This window comes from Crassostrea angulata, chromosome 10 (genome assembly GCF_025612915.1).
Source record: "Crassostrea angulata isolate pt1a10 chromosome 10, ASM2561291v2, whole genome shotgun sequence".
NCBI classification, from domain to species: Eukaryota; Metazoa; Mollusca; class Bivalvia; order Ostreida; family Ostreidae; genus Magallana; species Magallana angulata.
Genome location: NC_069120.1, coordinates 27,655,130 through 27,673,179, shown reverse-complemented (window position 1 = coordinate 27,673,179; position 18,050 = coordinate 27,655,130). Strand labels below are relative to the sequence as shown.

The following is an 18,050-nucleotide window of genomic DNA, read 5'->3' as shown; positions in this document are numbered from 1 at the left end:
GTAATCCAAAAACCTCTTGTGCCAATCCATTTCTGGGCTTCTCAACAAGATTACCAGTAAATCCCTTCTTATTTAATCCCCTAACAAAATATTCAATCAAAACATTACATTGGCTACTTCTAGTGTCAGGTTCCCACTAACAAAGCCTCCTTACACCCTTGCGTTTCACTGGGTCCTTATTCAGCCCCTTATGAAGGTTTATGATTTATGACAAATAAGAACAATGCTCGAGTACAGGTGGCATATATCCGTGCCGTATCTATTTAAAATTCCTTTCCACAAATTTTTTTGTCCCTTTATAAATAACAGTATTGTTTGTTATTTAATCCATGATCTTTTTTCTCAATATGACTAGTGCCATAAGGTCTACATAACTTCAAAAATTAATTAAAAGGAACCTAGTATTTTGGAGATTGGACTGATATATCTTGTGTATTCTTAAATAGTTTTTCATAAATATGTACTTTAATTAAAAATCTCCTTCATGATGTAATTTTAAAACAATGGGGTTTTAAAAAGTTTAAATATGACAGAACAGACCTTTTGTTGTGTGTTGGACATAGAGCTGCTTCCTGAGGAGGCATTTAGAATAGCTGCTGATAAATCCACCACCCTCTTCTCAGCATCAGAAACCAAGGCATCGAGCCGGGCGGAGCGTGTGTCCTCTTTTAAAACTGTAGACGAAAAGTGTCTGAGTAAGCCCATCATTAGTTGTCTCAGATGTGTTTCAAATAGTATATCCCAAAACTCTCCTATATAATTTTACTATCAGATAGATCTGAAGTCACTGTTGCAGGGAGTGGGGGAATTCAGCTCTAATTCTCTGACTAAATACCAACTCACAAAACTTCACATGCATTGACAAACAAAACAAAACAATTGAAGTGTATGCCAAATTCATTTCTCATTTTTCATGAAACCGATAGCTCATCTGAAAACACTTGGTGAGCTCTTGTAGAGGCTGTGTATTGTGAAATTGTTACTCAAGGACATCAATGGCTGAGGATGAAGTGGCACCATCATCTTTAAGGGCAAAATGATTAACTATGTAGTTTAATCCCGCGTGGTATGCATAACTCGGCCTTGATATTGAGCAAGCAACAGAATGCAGGAATCTGTGCTAAAAATTGGCACATATTTGAGGTAACCTTGCTTTATTTGATAAACAAAAGAGAATTTCTTGACAAGATTTAAGGAGGAGGAGCAGCTAGATGAAATACTATAGCTACTGAATTCTCTTGTATCACTTGACAGTGGGCTCCTTTAACTTATCTACAGAGGATTATCAGTATTGCAAGAGCTTACACAATGGGCTTTCCCTGGCGCCATTGAACAGCAGCATCTTGGCCATAGGGATATTGTTGGTCATCACAGCTACATCCAGGGGGGTCAGACCCTCAGAATTCACACTGAAAAATGATCATAAAAAACTATTTAAAAATTTTTATTGAAGTATTATAAATAATGAGAACCATTTTATTTGATTCTCACTAAAAATTCACAACTGAAATATTTTTTAACAAACGTCTTTAAAATGAATAATAATGAAAACCCTTCTAACCCTTGATAAAAATGTATGAAATTGGAGTCAAAATGATGTCAGAAGAACAAATACAATAGGAATTTATGGTAATATTCTCTTGAAAATTGGTCAAGATCTCTTGCAATGATTATGAAGTTACTAAGCAGAGTGAAAAAAAAAATTCACATTCAATATCAGTTTATTGTTCCTCTCTCCCTCTCTCTTCACTTTGAAGTGTTTGTTGGAGAATTCAATTCCCCTTCTAACAAGTAGTGGAGTTTTTTTTCTCGGATACACTTCATATATAAATATGAACCATAACTCAAAGAAGAGAAGTTTGATCTGACATTTTTACTTCCATTCTAAACAACATCTTATCTAAAACTATCGATTTTTCTAGCACAGATGTATACTTAGGAATCTCGAAACTTTTCACGAGATAAAAGTTATCCATAGTTTACGATTCCTAGAGTATAAGGTCTGTCAAACAGGGCCTTATGGGGGGCTTAGTTTATCAAATACTATTAAAGTTATGCAACTTAGCAACAAACAACACTGCAGTGACATCCCCTGGCCACTTCCCTTTAAAATTTAATCAAAGCTATAGCAATTTACTAGGAAATTCCCGTTTAGACATTCATTAATCTTTCTCTTGGAATTCCTATGAGACATGCAGACTTTTTCCTTTAGATAAATATTCGAAAATAGAAATAGTTTAAACTCCATAAACTTGGATAATTTTTCAAAATTTACAGGCAAACCAATTATACTAACGACTTCTTTTTTTTTTTAATTTTCATCATGCAGTTTTAATCAGATTTAGTTCAATATCATACTGCACTCATAAGATTATTGTCTGTGGTTTGATGCTATCTCTTGAATTAAAAACAAAAGACCTATTAATAGTGCTTACATATACATAAAGCTATAAGGTCAACATCCCCTGTAATATACAGCCTTATGTGTAAACCCCTACCAGACCTATCAAAGGCCTACTGGTAATAATGATTGAGGCACCTCTCTTCAATAAGATTTCCTCTAATGAATGAGCCCGAGGTCCTTTACCTGTTAATATTTAGTCCATCTACTTCCAGGAGATTCTTCACCAAGTCCAAGTCCTGTTGTTCCACTGCTTCAAACAAAGCTGGAAAAAAAACATTTAATTTAAATATTTCATATTAATAGCTAACATTTTTACTAACCAATTTTTGAGACCTACCTAAGATGAGACCTACTTAAGACAGAAATTCAATACACCACATGATTTTATGCACATTCTATTTCACACTGTAGTGTTTCAATTTCCATTAACAATTAATGCACATCTTCATTAATACTTAATTAATAATTGTCCATCTCCCCAAATGGGTTCCTTTCTAGCATAGAAATAAAAGCTCTTAACAATTTAGTGTCCGATGGATAAACACAAAAGAAGAGCGTTGGTATATGTTTTAGACAGATACCATTATTAACACTTTCTTGTAATCTTAATGGTTAATAATTGACAATTAGGAAAACATACACCTATAAATCACTGGACATGACACTTAGATTACCATACAAAATTAAGTCCTATAATTATGTTTCTGTACAAACCACGAACCATTATCATAAAAAAAACCTTTAGGGAAAAGGTATACAAGAAATTTTACACCTTGAATTCAAAGACAATTGATATATATATGGGATAAATCATGAGTTATATGACTAGCACATTAATGCATTATGTTTTTCAGTGTCAACTTCCTAATTGCAGGGCCGGGGCCCTCACAATGTACTGTGCACTAAAGTGACATCAGGCCAAGACAAAGTCTAATAAAAGGGTACAAGACCCTTCAAATATCACCAAATGATAAATATCTTTAAATTACTCATAGCTATTAAATTTCACAAAAGAATGACGCACGTTTTAAAAATCTTTTTTTAAACACATATTACAATGCAATAAATTTCATATCAAACATACCTTCTCATATGACCTTCATTAGTAAGACATCTTGAATATATGACAGAAAAATATGAGGACACAAACACCTCCCTACACAGATCAAAGAAAAAAAAACAACAAGTTCTCCATTCAATGCTTTTGTTCGGGACAGAATTTTGAATTTACCTCGAGAGCCAATGATTGGACTACCTGGTGATCTAACACTGCATGATTGGTCACGGGGATTCCTCTAGGCAGTGCGAAACAAGGGAGTGTGAAGACTAAAGGTCTAAGGCAAACATAAAACATGTCAATGTAGCGACAAAGGGAGGGCTCTAAACCCTTTGATGGCTTTTATCACCTCCATAAAAACTGATTTTGCCATATTTGTTCAAGAAATGACCAACAGGGATTACAATGTTTGTGATAATCTCTGCTAATCTCCGGGAATCAAGATCTGGGCATGCATGATTACAAGCCCTCCCTTCTAGGAAGGGTATGTATCCCAAAAAGATAATGACCAGGATTAATAAAACCATCAGATAAAGATTATCTTGTTTTAACGTTTGGATTACCTTACCTATATAACTATTTAAAACCTTTTGATGACCAGGGTCTTTTTGTTCTTTTATGGGAGAGACACGTTTTGTAAAGAAGGATTGGATTTTTGTCTTATAATAATCAAGATCTGTGCTTGTACATGCAGATATCAAACCCTTACAAAACGATCAATTTGAGTATCATACTTCAACAGAAGTTCCTAATATTTTAAAAACAAGACTTGTACATACCACTGACATCAACAGACTTTTTGTCCTTATCCGATTTTCTTTTATCGTACATTTTGTTAGGAGACAAACTATCGGGATCACTGTTGGAGGAATTACTAGTAGATCCCCTCTTCTTTGGGGTGGCTAAAATAAACAAATGAAAACTTTTTGAAACATCAAATATTGGTATTCATTAAGGAATATTTAAAGAAAATTACATCCAAGAACTTACTAATTTCTAAACGGTACCTCATCTTCTAGGTCTGAATGACTGTAGCACCCAGAAATTATTTGACAATATATAAATACGATTAAATCGCACCCCAAAAAGGCAGTTCTAATTGGATTAACATAGTTGAAATCACTGACACCAATCTACCCAAACTTAAGTTGGATAAAAACACTGAAGCATAAATTCACATTCACAGTTAATAATGAGTCAACGAAATTTAAAAAAAAGATTTCACGCACTTGTAAGTATCCTAGATGATCGATTGGGAGAATTGATTCCATTCATGTTCCTCAACTGGACAGGTGCGGTGTTATTGTGGGGTAGGCCTCCGGGTGCATCGTCCATTACAAGTCCCTCCCCATTGGACATGAAAACTTTAATTGTTCTTCCATCCCCACTGAAACAAAGAGACTTCATCGTTGTAAGACCATCACAGCAGATTTGAAACAATGAACAGAACACTTTTTGAAAAGCCAGAGTGCAGAGATTTTCGAGAGGAAAGTGCGCCAACTTCAAAGGGATTCTCTGAATCGGAGGGAACAGAGCTAATCCAAGATGCTCGGAATAACACCTTCATAGTGGGTCTGGTTGTAATTAAAAGTGCAAATTTGTTAGCATGCAATTTTTAGATAACCTTTTTATAATGAAAATTGCACTTTGGGTTATATCTCTTGGCAGTGAAGCTTATCTTTTCTAATATCAGATCACCTCAGTATTCCTAAGGAGCAACACTGAACCTTATTTCAATAATAAAAAAAAAAATTGTATGTTCAAACAGGCTCTGCCAGACACCTTACAATAATTTCATCCAACACTTCCTCACAATTATATACTCACATAATCGTTGAATTTATTAAAATCCCATCTTTACATAATGACAACTGACTTTAAATAAACATCTCCTTTTATCAATTTCCAACAAGCGACAACTTTTCATTTCACAGATAGAAAAGGATCTGATCAGCTCACGACTTTTAATAATATTTTGTTATGGCCAGGTAAGCCCCGGCTAGAAGACTTTATTTATCTCTTGTCCCAAGAAAAGCACGTTATAGACGTACGTATATACTCTAGACGTGCTGAGACACATTGCTCGTAATATCAACAAATTTGAATATGTCTTCCATATTGGCATTGTGCATGCAAAATAATGCCCAGGAATTTAACAAAGCTTCAATTCAATTCTCTCCATTAATCTTTAAATTCTGATAAGGCTTCGAACTTTAATTTATATTGCACCCCGAGTTTAATGCTCTCGCTGTCACCCCTTACAGAAACTAAATCTGTCGTGGACAGGCCCGAGAGAGTTTTTTCATCTCAATCACAATTTCAATTTCGAATGCTTTTTTACCTGGCTAATCTACCCAGGTAAAAGGTTTCTGTATCTTGTTTATCCAGGGAATAGGTATATTTGTTACTTAGTTCTTCATACATGATGGGAACAAAATTAATTTTTGATTTTTTCTATGGATTATGATAAGTCATAATAAATTATTGAAATTTTTCCATGAATTCTTGTGATTGCTGTTGCATAGTTCTTAACATAGCATTACAATTTACATGCGTAGCTGACAAGTTCTCTTTTTATATCGCTGATCCACTCCAAAGCCCCCATTAAAATATTTGACAAAATTCAAGATCAAAGTTTAAACTCAGATTATTGGTATGTAGGGAGAATAGAATTTTAATGTTGCAGATTTAAAGCTTGAAAACACATCAAGGAATACTTTTTGAATTTTTTCTCTCTCTTTTCCATATATAGTCTGCAATAAGGGGAAAATCAACCTTACAGTTCCCTTCTAAATACATTTATCTACAGTGATGCTTGTCTATTCACTCTCACACTAGAACACGGATTCTCTGAAGAAGTGAACAGTCAGTGTCAAATCTAATGGTACCACAGCAAAGGAATTCTATAGTACCAGTACAGTTGGAATTAGGAGTATGGTTGGAATGCAGGAATAGAACTACTGTGTTCGATTTGACAAGTTCTGCTATATTTCTGTACAAGGGTACGAACCTCCGATAAACATTGGCATAGTAACACACAATTATGAAGAAAAACCAAAATATTAGATTTAGGACAGAATGATATCTATTTAAGTATTCCAATTTAACAGGTTAATCCATACTTTTTTTATTTGGTGATGCATTGTTTCTCAGAAATATCATTATCATTGACTAGAAACCTAAATTTACTACTTGCTGCCTAAAGCTGAGCTCGGGACATATCTAAGCATTATAAGTTTATGATAGCTGAGTTTGAGTGTAAAGAGGAGACTCACCAGTCTAAGCTCACAGATCTCTGCCTGTCGTGCATCAAATCCTCGCGGATCCGATCCTTCTGACTCAGTCTTCTTGGAATTCTGTACAGCGAAGAACCGGGACCTTCCAATCTAAATCCAGGAGAAAATCAAAGACATGTAGACTGTCAAATGTTCACACTCAAGTGTGTTATTTACTCAGATGAACTGTGAGCTATTTAATATCTCCGGAGGGGGGTCGCCGATGAAGTTGGGACACTATGGTCTTGAAAGTGTTTGTTTTACCTCGATGTCTGTATACTTCTAGATATCTGAGTATGTTGACAAGTCATGCAGATGGTTTGACACATCTATGCACTTATCATAAATGAACAAATTAACCCCCCCCCCTTTAAAGACTCCCTCTTACCTAGTGCCTCACCTTTAAAATTAAATTTTGACAGTTTGAAGATCAATTTTAGCAAACATCTTTTCACATGCACTCATTAATTTTTTTTTCTCAAATCTTAATGCAAAATGATTTTTTGTACCCTCTAAAAGGCTTTGACGGCCATCAATAACAGTTTGTTAACTTTAATTTTGCAAGGAGTTCCCCAAGGAAGTGGTGCATTGAAGCAAGTTAAAACTGCAGATCGAGGTACATTAGCAGAATGTCTCATTACAAATCAATGAGGTGTTAAAGAGAGCCCATAAACACCCCAAGAAAACTGATGATTTAAATTCTGATAAGCTTTGATCCAAAACATATTGGCTGCTAACAAAAGGGGAGTAACTCTGATTCAACAATGGTGAGATGGAATGAGAAACTGATCCTTATTTGAAGAGAGACAATTTGAGTAAAAATAATACAGTACATTTATTCTGTTTTTGTCATCCAAAAGTTTGCAAACATTTTTAAATGTAAAGTACATTTAATAATCTAAATTTATGCAGAATCTCAAAGAATTCAATATCTACTAATTTTCTTTGAATAGCTTCACATGGTTTGGAGGTTTTTATGCAAATAATTTTTTTTTATATCTCAATAGGATAGAGAATTAAAACCTTAGAATTTCATCTGAGATGGGTTTCATTAAAATTGAAAAGAATATATAGCTGATTCTCAGATTACAAAGCTCCTAACAAATTTCCTTATCTCATATTTTTTAGCCAAAGATTTTTCCTGTATTTACAAATACTCAATAACAATCATGTATTTTTTTCTATTTGACAAGGCAGAGAGAAGAAAATTTTCTTACCTCTTCTCATCTTGATTTCTGACCATGTTCTGAAAATGAGAAAAAATCCACTTAGTATGAATTAGGTGCATACTTCACTCGCCTTAACGCAAAATCTCACAGAATGTGAACACTTTTCATCACAACTTTACTACATGGCCGCATTATCAGGGACAAAACACACATATCCCTTTATGCCGATACGTCATTAATTTAGAGAATGTCAATCATTTTATGAAACATGCCATCAAGTGCATCCCCAAAAACCACGATGAAGTGCACAAAACAGAGCCCTGATCCCTTCATGATGAGCAAAGATTACAATACTCAGGGCGAAAAAAGTCGGATATCTGAAAATATATCTGTGCTCTATGAACCTCCATGAACCTTTTTTTTTCTACTTCATGGGAGATAGACAGAAATATATATATATATACATTTATCCCATCAGTGTTTCTTTTGGGGGGCTGATCATTCTTTTGCCTGACTTGACACTGTAATCTATGGATATCCACAATGTAAACATTCACCATCAAGTCACGACTATGGGGAGATCGTGAAGATGCTCTGGCTATAAGAAACATTGCTGGCATTTCTTAGTCATGCCATGCTCTAGCTATATAGCTTCTGACCAGCACGTACTCACTACTATGACTAACCCTTTCTTTTCTTTTTTAGGAAGGATTTCCGTAATTAATAAGAATAATTAACTGACAGCTGAACAGCTGATCAGGAAAAAAGAAAATCTTCTTTAATGATTCACTGAACCAAAAATAGAAATGTGCCTTTTGCAAATCTAAAAAGGCCCAAAATTATAATAGCTGATTTCAAACCAATAACGATTTCTTTATATTTTTATTCTGAAGAACCATGCAACTCTTGATTGTCCGTATTTCATAAATGTCATCAGATCATGAAATAAAAGACTTAATATGACTTGCATGTTTGAATGTCATGGATGTCACCACTGTAAAGAACTTTGTTGTAATGATACACATGTTATCAGAGGGGGGTCTATGCTAGCGAGTACTCACAGCCTTGGGTGGGGTGGTATAGTAGAGCTGGGTGGAGGATTTTGGCGTTATAGAACCGTCATCAGACACGCTGGTCATGGTCTCTGAGGAAGTCGTAGAATCGGTGTCATCTTCAAAGTTCCACGCCGACCCTGAAATACACAAGTTCCAATCTAATCAAAAAATCTGTAACAGAAAATTCCAACTTTAAACATCTTATCTTCTTTCATTATTTAAACAAATCTGAAACATAAATACCACACTTGTTGGAGCTTTTTAATTTGTTTGCTACATGCTGCTCATTGCCTGTTTAAGGTCATACTAGTAGCCTTTTTAATCACTTCTTTAAAATTTTTATGTCCCCAAAACAGGACACAGCACTTTCACAAAAAATGTACAACACCCACATAATTATGGAAATCTTATTAGTTTACTCGACTCATGAAATTTACTTTAGAGTCATTAAACCAGCTCTTGTTTTCCAATCTATAATCCTTAAACTGCAGACGTTGCATGGAGACAGATAATTTTGTCCAACAGCACAGTAAAAACCAAATGACTTTTCACCCATAATTACAAAACAAAACACTTCATAAAAAGGCTCCAACCTTTTCTCTCCCTCGCCAATTAAGGCTTTCGCAAATGTTATCTTCAGTCAAGGTTCATTCAAAATAACGTTCAGTTCCTATGGGAATATCACTGTGACATTGCAATTTTTCTCCAGCCTCACCTCTGCTAGGTGACAACTTTAATCTCTGTGATCCATATTTTTAAACTAGAGTCGACAACCTCGGAACAGATGTATACATTGCTATCTTGAATCAGATCTGAAGAAAGTGTTGCCACGCGTCATAATTTACCTTGTGCCCAATCTGTCAATCATAGCTTCAATATTCACCTATCAAGGCATTGTTTTGTGATAAACAATATGTTCTTGTTATTTAACCATGTCCTATGGAAAGAAAAAAATCTGCTGGGACTGAAATACAAAACTTTTTGCATTGTTTCACTTTCAATATGTTTACTATACCATACATGTAAATCTTTCAATGTGTTAATCATACTATATATATCAAATGGTTAAAAATTCATAAATCAAAGATACAATTGCGTTGACAGTTCTATTGGACAGGTATAAAAAATGTCTCTGCTCTATTTGACACTTTAAATCTATCATATTTTATTATTATCATTAAAAGTACAATTTTTTAACTGTTTTATCTAGATTACAGTGAAAATAAGTTGAAAATTCAAACTTTTAATGATCTCAAACCTTAGAGACAGTCCAACGGCTCATCAAATTAATTATCCATACAAATTGAAGTATATATGCAAAATCTATGATTACCAGGGACATTTCTGGAGTACATCAATACTCTATGGATATAATCAGAGTTTGGGCACTAATTGATTTGCCTATCATACACAGATTGACAATAGTAAACCTAGCAAGGAAAGTATTTCATTAATTAAGTATCAAAGGATCCTGAGCATTTAACACATAGTCAGATCAATGGAGTCGCACTGTCACAGAAAATGGCCTTTGTTAAATTGATGGAAACTCTTATGCAACCAGAGTCAATTTTTATCCCATTATCGTTATCATGAATTTGCATTTACTTTACATCTTCAATAACCAGCTCTTTTGATTTTGCAAATGGTAAAAAACTATTACAAAAAACAAAAATCTATGAAATACCGGTAATTGTTTTTAAGTACACTTGTACCTATATTCAATGACATAATATATACTTCAATCATTAACTTCTGTATTAAAACAAAGTAAGAATTTAATGGTTTTTAAGAATTATTTTAATGTCAATTAATGCACAATTATTTGGTACTGACAGAAAACTAAAATAAAATTTAAAAATCGACAACATAAAATGTCAATAATGTACCGTACCATGTTTATTATTGGATGGTATGCTAAATATTTATGGCCACTGTGAAGATTCAACAAGTGATTTAAAATTTGAACCTATTTTAAACTCAAGAATGGATCCAAGAATGAATTCCAATTTTTGAACGATTCAGTCTTGAGAACAGATTGATCTGAGATTCCCACCTAGTTTCATATCTACATAACTTTTTAACACACCTTTATAAACATACAAATTCCACTGATTGTAGCAGTAATTTTTTATCAAAATATTTGCTATAAGCTATCATGCTTTACCATTTCAATGAATAAACGTTCACTAACAAATTGAAACATATACAAAAAGAAAATCTTCTCATATTTCATTTTTACCTTTCAATTTTTTTTAATGAAGTTTGAGTTAATATATGTCATCTTCAAGACATACCAATGATTATAATGTAAAATGAAAAAAGGTCAAATTCATTCATTTCAATCTCCAGACAGAAAAGTTTATTCCCCAAGAAATTATCAATTTAAACAGATTTCAAAGTATTGATTATCTGTGTGCTAATATCACTGTACTAATTAAGTATTTTGATGAAGCTTACAAGTCTTGATCAAGCTTACAAGTCTTGATCATAGAAGGCATACATATATATCTATATATTTTCATATGGAATAACTAATTTGTTCCTTCTATAAATGTTCATCTGGTTTGACAGAAATATCAGGTCATCAATTAGGTGATTGCTTAAATTACATCACCAGTCTTTTCTAATGTGCCTTACTAGAATTACAAAGTACACATTCACTATGAGTTATTTCTATTCTTGAAGAAATCACTTTCAAGAGCCATCTTTAGAAGTGGATCCTTGATCTGAAGTAGGCTTTTTGTACTTTGGGGGGTAAATCAAAATAAGAGAGAGAGAGAGAGAGAGAGAGAGAGAGAGAGAGAGAGAGAGAGAGAGAATGAGAGAGAGAGAGAGAGAGAGAGAGAGAGAGAGAATGAATATGAAACTGTTAGTACAACACATTGCAGAAGTGCTGAGATGTTACATGTAAACTTGCTGACAAAAGAAGAAATGTTAAGCCTCTTCTTAGGACTTGGCATGCGATCCCTAAATCTGTCAGAAAAAATAAGTCAGCCCCTTGATATCATCACAAGGACCTTAGCACAAAATTTGGTCCCATTTCTAACACAGATAAGTTTTTAAACAGTTTATGTGCCCACTACTTTCCCCTACAAATCTCTACGGGAGAAATAAAACCACGTAAATATACCCAAGATCTAGTCCAATAAAGAGATATCAGAACTGTCTCAACCTATTAAGAAAATTAGCCAAAAACTCATTCATTTCTGGCAAATGGATAAAAATTTTCAAGAGCATCTTTTGTTGACTTTTTTCCCAATATCATTACATAAAATATCAAATCAAAAGGAAATTTTCTGTGTTATCTGCAAATTGAGTTTAACAGATTAAAGGTGCATTTATTATTTTTTCTCTCAACATTCCAATGCTTCAAATTCTTTACAAAAGAATTCGGTAATGTAATAATATTGTAGATCACAGATATTCACACCATAAAGTGGGAGTAAGGTCCGTCTCTTTATACCTATAAGAGCACTTTATACAGATCAATCAGCTATCTACTAACGACAGTCTGCTTGGTGCCGTTTTTTTTATGGTGATTTGGACAGCGAATTCATGTGTTAAGAGTAGGGATCAACAGGAATTCACCGCAAAACACAACATAAAATGATCCATCCAAGACGAGATTTGTTTTACAAGGTGTGGGAGTAATACTATAGAATTACTGATCAGCCATATCCTCCCCATTCAAACAGAAGTTGTTCAATAGTTAATTAAGGGCATATCTCTACAGAGCTTCAAAGATATTGTATTCAACTCAACATGATAAGGTATTCATAAAGACAGAAATTTGTGTTGTTTTCCATAAACACAATCATGCATAAAAACTACGCAGATTCTACAAACGAAATATCCATTGATGGAAACATTGTAAAGCAGTTATCTTATAATATGTTCTACCTAATATTCTCTGTGTTTTACAAGAATGAAAGCTTGTTAACATTTAGGTGTGACATTAAAGTTGCGTAATGATTTGCCGTTTCCATTTCCTGTTCGTATATAAAACAAAGTTCCCCCCCCCCCCCCCCAATATCATGCTGAGCAGTTCAATCATGATCCAAGTGAACAAATTTCACACATTCTGATACAGAACATTAAAAACAGATGCCATACGATGAATTTTTAACATTTATGTTTTTTGATTGAAATATTTTTTCTTTGCAAGATAAGAAAAACACAATTCACACTGAAAAAAAAATAATCAATATTCACATTGCAACTGGAAAACATCCATTATCTTTCCTCTCTAAAGATCATGACCTTTCTAAATTTTCAAACTCTTTCAAAACACGCTTATTTAAAATAAGTTGCTCTACATGATTAAACATTTAAGATTGAATTTTTAGAATCCCCAAAATGAAAAAAAAAAGCCTTGAAGTCTCTGAACTTTCTGACTTTCCCCAACAACTTAACTAGACTTTTTTTCTGGTTATTGGTGAAGCGCATCAATTATTCAGGACACATTAGTTTTTTTTTGTCTCCAATACAGCAGAAGAGGAAAAAAAATCCTACAACCTCTTCATTAATGAGACCCAGTGCTCACAGCTTGTCAGAGTAGGTGCCATTCATCATTTCACAAATTTCTCTCCTACTGCTATTAGAGGCCTCCCTTTCTCTTCAGGCAGTCCACCAAATTTAAAAAAAGAAGCTGCAGAATCCATAAGCAAGACAGCTGAGATGGACTATTCAGAAATAAAAGTCCATGATCGAACAAAACTCCTAAAAATGGCAGCTGAGTTTTAACATGCATATAATTCCTGATTAATATTAATTAAGTCTTATCTTGATATGCTGTATACAATATTTCATCAAAATAAAACTTTTTTTGTTCATTAAGAATCAGAAAAGAATTGCATCCAAGTTGCATATTTGTATCTTTTCCTTTTGAGTCTACATAATTATCAGCCACTGAGGAGTGCTGGTGAAAAATTGATCAAATACATCTCTGCGCTATTCTGATTTGGAAAATTGATTAAAAATCTTGATCATTATCAACTTAGTCTTCAAATTGGAAATCAAACCTCGAAAACTTTCAGAGCTGAATGAATTTTTAGCTAAATTTGATCTCGGTGGAATGCTTTCATTATGATCCGCGACAGCTCAATGGAGCCTCAGCGGACGTAGTGCGCTGTACGGACTCTTCCACTCGACAGTGAATTATTCATTATGATATAGGATGATTTATAAGCAGTCAGTTCCTCAATTGTTTATTCAATATGTATAATCAGCATATAGCGTTCTACTCAAGACAGTCTCATCCAGACACCCTTCTAATTTTTTTTGTTCAACTTTTAAAATTGGGCCGATTTCTTTTTTTTGCTATCTCATTCTTACCATTGAAAGCCTGAGCTTGTTTTATCTGTGTTTACATAAACTTTCAGGAACACACTGAAGTTGTCAATACTGAAACTTTAGGCACCTTACCAAAACACGTTTTGACCCCTCATTAAATTCATGTATATATCCTATGAGGCAGATTGTAAGTTTAATATCTTTCTAAAAAGTCTATATAAAATATTTTGTTTGAACAGTATGTCCTAAGGAAATGGATTCATTCACGATGTGCATGATAATTTAATAGACTACTAAAACTGTTTGAACAGGTCTTTGATTTTACTTCTTCATATGATTATCTTGGACAAATAAGATGTTAAAACACGAGAAAAAGCATTTAAAACTGTATGTCAAAAGAAATGAACATATGTTTTTAAAGCATATAGCTTTCAAAAGAGGTTCATACAAAACTCTTGTCCTCGCCTAATGAAAAGTCTTTAACTTTGTGACACATACAGCAGACCAATCTACATTTGATAAATGTGAAACTTTAAACCTAACTATACACTTGATTTTCAAAAAAGAGAATTCCAGAATGTGAATGGTCGAAGACAGATCAACTTAAAGGGTCACTGTCGTCACTGTCATTAGATGACTTTCACTTTTTTTGAGTGGGTGTAAAGGGGGGGGGGGGGAAGAGGGGAGACTGGAGAGAGAGAGAAGGGTACTTGGTCTAAATTTTATAAGACATGGGCAAATACAAGGAGAAAATAAGGGATACACATTACTTTTGTCTTCATTATGAACAGGGGCTTGTATCTCATGAAACCAAGTAGAGTACATTAAGGACCTACTGGTACGACAAGGGTTTGCATTATTAACGGAGACTTACGTGGTCTCATGGGGGGTAGGTCTGGCAGAGTCGCCACCCAGCTCTCCGTTTCCTCCTCCTCTATCCCCACATCTTCTCTCTCTGGCTCACTGCGAGTTCTACTCAAAAATCGCAGCGTGGATTTTTTACTTGGTTTCCATGAGCCGGTCCGTCGTAAATCCTCGGTTTTCGTTTTCCTGTGTAGAACACTCTTGGCAAACTTCTGTATTTCCATGACTCACAGACAAAATACCAGTGAAAGGAAAACTGGCAGTTTCATTTTGGCAATAAATGGGTAAATCACTACTGGTATTTTATTATAAAATAACCTTTGAAATTTTCATCAACATGCATGGTTTCCATTTCTGGCACAGACAAACTATCAACAACTCTGTTTAGTATACAGATCGAGACATCACAACTGAGCTTTAATATGATGAATATAAGTAAAAACCACAGCTATATTTCATATCTCCATGTTTAATCGGCTGTAAATTCCTAATATGGATCTTCCGATACACATCTCAATATACTAGGCTTGAACACATCCAAAACTTTCAGGTGTTTTGACATATATCTTTCTATATGGCAGTCTTCCCTTTTATTTACAAATGGGGGTATAAGAAATAAATAACAGCTCACATGAATACGGCAAAAAGTTCCTTTAAACTTCTGAATAAGAGAGGCAACTTTAAATTCCTAAGCTGTTCGGTAAACATCTATCCTCCAAAGTCCACACTACAATATACAGGATTACTTTTCTATGTCACAGAAAAAAATTTGATCGCCTCTTAGAGTTCGATAAAGACAAACCCATCGTTGTGCTTTAGGTCATTTGCAATAGATCTCAATGAATTTAAATTCTCAATATTCCATGCTATATCATTCCCTGTCCTCCATAATAAAAACGTTGTCTTCATGCGACACAAGCTTGGAAAGAATTTACCAACGCTGCCAAACTTGTCCTTCACAGACTAATACACTGGCCAAATATATCTATATTGAGGCATTCCACTGAAATAAAGCGATCTATATGCCTTGCACAGCTAATCATCAGCCCAGCATAATGATCCCTCTACCTTTAATGAGAAATCATTAACTTCAGGTGAGATATTACCTGGGGCCACAAGGACAGACCTACATTCATGAGCAGGTATCAAGTCCATTTTAATCAATTATTATCAATTATATCGCTTTCTGTGAAGATTACTCACAAAATCTCTCCCTTTCCAATAATATGTCTAAATTAAATGAAGAGACTGCTACTCCCTTGATATTGAGAAAAGGCGTACTTCCATTAATCCTTCACAGAATTAAAAACTACCTGTTCCTTGAGTCATTATTTTGTTGCATAATCTTGTTTAGATCACAAGAGATTAACAAGGAACAATTAGAATTAACATTTAAATCCTTCAAGTAAGCAAACAATAGGCATATCAAACTAGCAAGTCTCTGCAAATTCCTTCAGTCTCATATATATATGAAGCAGCTAGCTTTTTAGAAACCTGCTAAAATCTCACACTATGGAAAGCCAATCCAATTTGTGCCTCCCTGTGTGGTAGGAGTAAACCTTCCTCCTTTTGACACTTTAACTGTATCCCGAGCAGACTCCCAGTCAGAATTTGATTACAGAAGACGACTCCATTCCGTCTGCTGGCCCAATCAAGAGACACTTCATTCAGATTTTGTTCCCTTCCCCAGACAAAACATTGGTGAAAGCAAAAATAAAAGGAAAATCTGTACACTCTTCTTCACACCAAAAAGAAAAAGTCAATTTATATTTAATTAACCAAAAATCTGCCAGATTCAGCAGTACTGAGAGAACAAATTTGTCCCCGACACCTACTTATCTATCAAACCCATTCGTAATGTGTGTTGTAACCTCCACAATGTGATATCAATGATTATAGCTCAATGACTGCCATCAACATCATTAGAACATGTCATAAAAATCAGATTTATCTCCAAAATCAATATTCAATCAGTTGCATAACTGGTTTTCTTCGATGAAATATCTTTTCCTCCTCCCTTGATCAGTAACCACTGATATTTGAAGGTATTTGTCTACTTGACTTATTTATGAAGTCATCATAAAATCCTGTGGTGTTTTAAATTGACTTTTATCACCCTAAGCAATAAAAGGAGCCTCACGAAACACCCCCTATTCTATTGTCTGTGTACCTTAAACACAAAACCTGATTTTGTACTTCAGCTCAAGAAAATACATCTATGCTCATGTAAAGTTGATCTCCTATCGATATTTCTGAATAAATGCATATATTAAAGTCACACACAAATATTGTTTACTGCTTGCTTAATAGAGCTTGTTAGCAGTAATATAGCTGCATAAAATATTTGAAGATTTAAATCTTAACCTAAAATTAAGCTGGAATTTTTTAAGAACTTAATTTCAATTCACACCTGATCAAATTATGAATATCAATTACCACGGCAAAAGGTTTGGAGCCAATACCATTATTTTTCAGTACCCTCTTTTTTCTCTTTCTCCAAAATTGGAACCTTATTAAATCATCTTTTATGAATTTTCCAAAGATAAATGGTCAGGTTGCGACATGAATTTCCTTTACCCGTCATTTCATCTTCTGATGGCAAAAGGCCAAACTCCGAACAACAGGAGGTGAATTTAATCTTGTCACCAAAGTCATTTCAGAAATTGAATGGAAGGTTGAAAAGGTTACCTTTGGAATTCATTGCCTAACCACTTACTAAATAAAACACAATCCAGTAATTTCTACAATTTTCACATCTCCAAGAACCATTTTAAAACTTGTTAAATGGAAATCGGAAATTGAATCTTAATTTTTCTGCCTATTCTTTTCAATATCCTATTAAACCAAATTTAAGCCCGTTTTCATCAGTAGGAGGAGAAAAGCTAAATGCTTTTTATTCTATACCATTATACATAAATGTGTCACAGCTGGGAA

General features: G+C 34.1%; 1 protein-coding gene across 9 annotated transcripts in view; it reads right to left on the bottom strand.

Annotated features, from left to right (window-relative positions):
* Positions 1 to 18,050, bottom strand: part of LOC128167614 (ankyrin repeat and fibronectin type-III domain-containing protein 1-like) — an 87,543-nt gene that overhangs the window by 6,947 nt on the left and 62,546 nt on the right. For 7 of the 9 annotated variants that reach the window (XM_052833424.1, XM_052833426.1, XM_052833430.1 and 4 more), the window contains 8 exons: positions 8,967 to 9,097; positions 7,954 to 7,982; positions 6,737 to 6,847; positions 4,691 to 4,848; positions 4,241 to 4,363; positions 2,588 to 2,666; positions 1,306 to 1,409; positions 541 to 674 (listed from right to left, as the gene is read on the bottom strand). In XM_052833424.1, the coding sequence (XP_052689384.1) occupies positions 541 to 674; positions 1,306 to 1,409; positions 2,588 to 2,666; positions 4,241 to 4,363; positions 4,691 to 4,848; positions 6,737 to 6,847; positions 7,954 to 7,982; positions 8,967 to 9,097 (869 nt within the window). Of the gene's footprint in view, positions 1 to 540; positions 675 to 1,305; positions 1,410 to 2,587; positions 2,667 to 4,240; positions 4,364 to 4,690; positions 4,849 to 6,736; positions 6,848 to 7,953; positions 7,983 to 8,966; positions 9,098 to 9,553; positions 9,783 to 15,126; positions 17,498 to 18,050 lie in introns of those variants that run through there. The other 2 variants (XM_052833432.1, XM_052833433.1) reach the window with 2 other exon arrangements.